Source organism: Cydia strobilella, chromosome 3 (genome assembly GCF_947568885.1).
Source record: "Cydia strobilella chromosome 3, ilCydStro3.1, whole genome shotgun sequence".
In the NCBI taxonomy this organism is placed as follows: Eukaryota; Metazoa; Arthropoda; class Insecta; order Lepidoptera; family Tortricidae; genus Cydia; species Cydia strobilella.
Genome location: NC_086043.1, coordinates 3,079,284 through 3,085,389, shown reverse-complemented (window position 1 = coordinate 3,085,389; position 6,106 = coordinate 3,079,284). Strand labels below are relative to the sequence as shown.

At 42.7% G+C, this 6,106-nt stretch overlaps 1 protein-coding gene across 2 annotated transcripts; it reads left to right on the top strand.

Annotated features, from left to right (window-relative positions):
* Positions 1–461: 461 nt before the first annotated feature.
* Positions 462–4,517, top strand: LOC134755664 (arginine kinase). Of its 2 annotated transcripts, none has more exons than XM_063692200.1 (3): positions 462–616; positions 2,609–2,787; positions 3,422–4,517. In XM_063692200.1, exons 2-3 carry the CDS (start codon positions 2,622–2,624, stop codon positions 4,321–4,323), a joined length of 1,068 nt encoding a protein of 355 aa, XP_063548270.1. In that variant the 5' UTR covers positions 462–616; positions 2,609–2,621; the 3' UTR covers positions 4,324–4,517. The 2 variants fall into 2 exon arrangements, with proteins under 2 accessions (XP_063548270.1, XP_063548269.1); XM_063692199.1 differs by lacking the exon at positions 462–616 and adding an exon at positions 1,919–2,185.
* Positions 4,518–6,106: the final 1,589 nt, after the last annotated feature.

The window sequence follows — 6,106 nt, the reverse complement described above, 5'->3', positions numbered from 1 at the left end:
TTCCCTCTCGACTTTGATGTAACCATCAGGAGAATAATAGTTCTTCCAATCAAGATAGTTTTTAATCGATCGATTGTAATACTAAAAACGTAGTAAACAAAACTTATTCGTACTTAAAGTAGATTATGGTTAAAAACATAGTTTAAAAACGATGCAATGCTGTTGTCAGTGCCATCAACATCAATGGTATAATCAGTAACATTTCGATTTTGCGGAAACCATACAAAGCCTCACTGTTTATTTGTATTACTGCTTGTAACAGGTTGAAATAAATAAGTACTTACATAAACACTTGATGATAGTTCTCTAAAATTATTTTTACATTGTGTAGGTACCTATCTTATCTAACTAATGAATTAATGATTCGATATTATTTATTTTGTTCTCGGCCATTGATTATGATGGTCAAGACGACGATTTGGACTAGAACTGATGTTGAATTAGCGGCTAGCTACATGGCTGCGGGCAGCCAAGCCGGGGCACCACGGCAAGGCCAAGGTTGATTGAGGAAGGGCTGCGGTGCGGGCGCGGGACGTCGCGGGCTTAACGCTCCGCGCGCTCCCGCACCGACCATTCTGCACCTCGCAGTCGACTCTGACGGTTGTACAATTGCAAGGTAAGCGGTGGCCACTTTTAACTTCAATTTGTCGCCGTAACCGAACCGCTCTCAGCGCCACCGACATCTTACAAACGGTTAATGCAAGTTTATACAGTGACAACTTAATCTACATCAAGATGTGCAAAGATAACGTTCAAGTGTGCAATTTTCCTGATAAAACCAAAGCGCGCGGCAAGTTTTCCGGAGTTACATTTAAATTTCGCCCGCGAAACCAATTGTGGGGTCTCGCAGTCCCGGACGATTTCCCTCCGAAAAAGTTTTGAAGCGGTTCCCAAAGGGCGGGAAGCGACCGGCTGCGTGCTGTGCGTCGCGCATCGATCCGGGCTCCCCTCGGCTCGCCCTCGCCACTCCCGGCTCCCGGTTCCGATACATTCATTTGGACAAAACATCATTCCATCATTGCATTTAGATTTCTCCATTCCTTTTATTTATTAGCAGTAGTTTGTAGTGACTTAGTGGATGGTTTATTGGCTAGTTTTATAATTGGCATTAGTGAAAATGGGTGGTTGTGCAACGAAAGAAAACAAGGAAAACAAACCGGCGGATGAAGCCGACGGGTGCGTATGTTCCTGCCGGCGTTCATCTCTGATCACCGGTGCAATTTTTTTGTCGTTGTACTACAATGCTGTCAAGTCCCTAGTTCAAAACTTTGACGCATCCAAAAAATAGTGTTACATTGGTCGTGAGAGCGGGCTCTGATGATTCATTCGTGTCGGCCATTGAACCAATTTTGGATGCTGTCATTTCCGGATTACAATGTAAATTATGTTTCTATATTGACTTGCCACACATTTGAGCCGTTCGATAAAGGTACAATGTGTTGTGTAGAATAAATTGTAAAGAAAATTTTCCCACTGATTATAATCGAAAATGAGATGTTATCATCTTTTGATTATATTTCGCAATAAATTAATTTTTTGCAAAAGTACTAATTAGTACTAAATTTGTGGGTAGGTTAATTACTTTGTTTTTTTTTGTGTTTCATTTACCTGACGTGCATACCTAGCTTACATTTGATATGGGTCGAGTGCATTGCATTCTTTAGCATGTAACAGTAAACTTGCGCTATGCATTTGCGGCAATTGGTAGTGCCGGTAATCCGACGACTTACGTAGAATCATCGATAAGTTGATACCGTTATGTATCGTCGCTTAATTATTGGTGTACCTTCACTATCTTCAGGAATGAATGCTAGTAGGTAACAAGAAACCGCGATAACACGCTCGTTGGGTTGGCTGGCCGCGAGTGGGAGGTGCGGCTGCGCGCGACGACGAAGCAGCGCCGCCGGTGCGCAGTGAGCTGACACATCCGTTCGACTTGCGCGTGCCGGTCAAGGCGATCTCTGGCTAAATTACGTAATTCCAACAAAATCGAGTAGACTTAGGGTGTGTTCGACAAACAAAATCCGACAGTCCGCGTGACAACTCCCCTTCCTGTAGTTCTTAGACCATTCCTGCATTTATAAAGTGGCTGATTACGATTCTGAAACATGAATTATAAATTTAAAGTCACGATTCCAATAGTGGTTTGTGGTGGCGCTGTTCTTGCGTATTACCTCATCAGGCGGTTTGTACCTTGAACCTTTTTTCCAAATGCACTTGCATTTCCGACTAGTTCACCCGTAACTTACCTTTGCACGTCTTTAATTGCATCTACCTTCCTTTTAGTAAGGTGATTTAATTTTAAATAAAAAAAATAGTTTTGAAAGTTTAAAGTTTTCGATTATGTTAAACATGACAAGCACATCACTATTTTTTGAAATAAAAAAAAATCTAAGCGTCTGCTTTTTCTTTGTCAAAGTCGTTGGAGCGAAAAGTGAAAGCGTCGTGCGATTTTAATCGTTTTAAATAGATTTAAGCTGACTTTTATAAAATGTGCACACGAGCGACATGCGCGGCTTTAAAAGCGTTAGAATCCTGTGTTTATTTTTAGCCGTAGTTAGTAGTTTGTTTCTTGAACAATGCGTTTAATGTTATCGCGTTTTTACAGAAAAGCCGCAGCAATGGTGGACACCGCAACCATCGAGAAGTTGGAGGCTGGCTTCAGCAAACTCCAGGCCTCTGACTCCAAGTCGCTGCTGAAGAAGTACCTTACCAAGGAGGTCTTCGAAACTCTAAAGAACAAGAAGACCTCTTTCGGCTCCACGCTATTGGATGTCATTCAGTCTGGTAAGCCACTTTACCAAATTATTTTCAGGCAACTAAGGCCCGTCGATATATACCTTACAAACTAAAATAATTATATACAATAATAAAAATCTACTAAAAAATCATTTTCGTGACGCAGTTTTCCGTTGCGGCGTCACCTGCTCTGGTGTAGAATTCATCATATTGCTTTATCTTTCTAGTTTTTTGGAAAATATTTACTGTAATAGCTTATATCAGTGGTGATTTTCTAAGGTCTCTCATAATCCAAATATCTACAGACTTAACTGATAAGATTGGCTTGGCTCTTGACTTTCACGTATCACTTGGCAATAGCCCACGGTTACAAGATATAGGTAGTTACTGTAGTTAGCTTATTTGCACTGGCGTTTTAAATCTTATTAGGTTCAAATCGGTTATCATAATTAGTTGATTTTATTAATCATTTACAATTTAATTATTTATCTTTAACTGTCATAAATTCCCGTAAATGAAATATAATATTTATAGCTAGAATAAAATATTTTTACAAGAAAAAAGCCAATTTACCCTTACCTTTACCTATCTAAAACAGTGATATTGTGCTAAGTGAACTAAATCATTACTTTATCAAAGAAAAGTTAATGTAATGTAATTTATTAACATTTTTTTCTTACAGGTGTGGAGAACTTGGACTCTGGTGTTGGAATCTATGCCCCCGATGCTGAGGCATACACAGTCTTTGCTGATCTGTTTGACCCCATCATCGAGGACTACCACAATGGCTTCAAGAAAACCGACAAGCACCCTGCTAAGAACTGGGGTGATGTCGAGACCCTCGGCAACCTGGACCCCGCTGGCGAGTTTGTTGTGTCCACCCGTGTCCGTTGCGGCCGCTCCATGGAGGGCTACCCCTTCAACCCCTGCTTAACTGAGGCCCAGTACAAAGAGATGGAAGAGAAAGTCTCCGCCACCCTCTCTGGCCTCGAGGGTGAGCTCAAGGGTACCTTCTACCCCCTGACCGGCATGTCCAAGGAGACCCAGCAGCAGCTTATCGATGACCACTTCCTCTTCAAGGAGGGTGACCGTTTCCTCCAGGCCGCCAACGCGTGCCGCTTCTGGCCCACCGGCCGTGGCATCTACCACAATGAGAACAAGACCTTCCTGGTCTGGTGCAACGAGGAGGACCATCTCCGCCTCATTTCCATGCAGATGGGTGGTGACCTGAAGCAGGTCTACAAGAGGCTGGTGAATGCCGTCAACGACATTGAGAAGAGGGTTCCATTCTCGCACAATGACCGTCTCGGTTTCCTGACCTTCTGCCCCACCAACTTGGGTACGACCGTGAGGGCCTCCGTGCACATCAAGCTGCCCAAGCTGGCAGCCGACAAGGCTAAGCTGGAGGAGGTCGCGTCCAAGTACCACTTGCAGGTGCGCGGCACCCGCGGCGAGCACACCGAGGCCGAGGGTGGCGTGTACGACATCTCGAACAAGCGCCGCATGGGCCTGACCGAGTACGAAGCCGTCAAGGAGATGTACGACGGCATCGCCGAGCTCATCAACATTGAGAAGAGCCTGTAAGAAGTTCCGATCTCGCTATCAGTATTTTTTGTATTATTTTATCGTTTTCATTGAAGGATGGGGTCGCGGCAACACGAGACTAGTCAGCGGAGCCCCGCGCGGGCGCCTGGGCGCGCTCCCGGACCCGTACACTATTTGCAAAAGTATTTTCTATAAGGAAATGGAAAATAAAGACAGCTAGCGTTTAAGGCAAAGCCTTGTGTATTTATTTTACCCCATCTACTCATCTAGTAGCAGGGATAGCGTGACCCGTTACCATGCTAGTAATTCATTTGGATACTTATTAGACGAGTTTACAAAAAAATCTTTGTAATAAATTTTATCGCTGATAATGATAACATATCGTGCTGTCCCTAGCCCTACTAAATAAATTAGTTTTGCGTAAATAACTCATAAACGGTAGCCCATAGCAAAAAATTGTCTTTTACGTAAATAATTTATTCCTACAAAGTAGGATGTCCCTAAAATATCACGACTAACACTGGAGGTGGTAGAAATTAAATGAAAAAACAGCCTGTATACCTCGTGAATGTTCACTCTCAAATAAACTTTTGAGGGCTTTCCAAGTGAATACCGGCACCGTCACTCAACCGTCAGTGATAAAACAGCAAAATTAGGTAATAAAAACCTAAATCGGTTGTAATTATTCGAAAACCGTGCAGCTTTTACCGAGGTCCTACCTCCAGTGTCAGTTTGACGTGCTATATTTGGGACACCTGTATATCTATTTTGTAGGAAATTTTATACAGATCATTTACGTATGAGACTTTTTTGCTAAGGGCTACTGTTTACGAATTATTTACGCAAAACTATAAAAAGGGACCTTAACATCCCCCTACCCGATTGCCTACAACTATGCCAAAATACGCTTATACACGAATTATTTCCCCCATTTTTCCTTCGTCACCAACTTACCGCCGACATCGAATCTGGGCTATAACCGCGAAAATCGAAGTTCGCCAATTGCGGGCATCTTTCTCTGTCACTAATTACGCATTTATTGGAGTAAAAGAGAAAAATCCTCGCAATTTCTATTTTCGTGGTAGACCCTCTGCCTCTATCGGTTTTGCTTATTCGAGCAACAGAGAGGCAGATAACGTTTTTCGATATTTTCGGTAGGCCCTCTCCGAAGGGCCCTCCACACTCGTGCGCGAAGCCTCGAACGCGAGTGTAGTTTGTAATCAGCGAAATCGACTCCACACTCGCGCCGCGTAGTCTGGAGTGGGTTTGAGGTCTCCCTCGTGCAACCACACCTTTTATTATATATTATAGCAAGACCGTGTACTAAAGATTCTTGACTAACCATAATTGAACGGTATATAGCTAGTAATGCTAGTATTAAGGTCAACCTTTGCTCAAGCAAAGCAATATACAACAAACGGTCCCAGCGAGAGGATAGTCGAACGCAGTGTGTTCTTTTGCCAGTATATATATATATATATAGTTTAGTACAGTTATATGTATACCTACATAGTTGGTAATTTTTTCATGTGAAAGGGACAAACTCCGTTTCAGTAACCTCTCACTCGGCCCGTTTTGTCGCATAAGTACACGGTCTTGCTATATAATAAAAGGTCTTTGCGTGTGTGTAACTCGCTCAGCATGTCATTCTCATTCCTTCTTACCGCGCGAAATAAAGCTTTAAAGAAAATGTAACAGAGAACTCTTTTATCGACTTGTTTGTCAGTACTTCTTCCTCTTGTATAATAGTGTTTACTGTTTACAGACGGCTGAATATCTCTTGTTCGCTTTCACTTATAGGCGCGTCCTTAACGGACGAATG

What these genes read in the sequence shown, in the direction of transcription:
- LOC134755664 (XM_063692199.1), top strand. Translation starts at nt 2,109, where the DNA reads ATGAATTATAAATTTAAAGTCACGATTCCAATAGTGGTTTGTGGTGGC. An exon ending in GCGTATTACCTCATCAGGCG is followed by an intron (nt 2,186 to 2,608) that starts GTTTGTACCTTG and finishes GCGTTTTTACAG; the next exon opens with AAAAGCCGCAGCAATGGTGG. An exon ending in ATTGGATGTCATTCAGTCTG is followed by an intron (nt 2,788 to 3,421) that starts GTAAGCCACTTT and finishes TTTTTCTTACAG; the next exon opens with GTGTGGAGAACTTGGACTCT.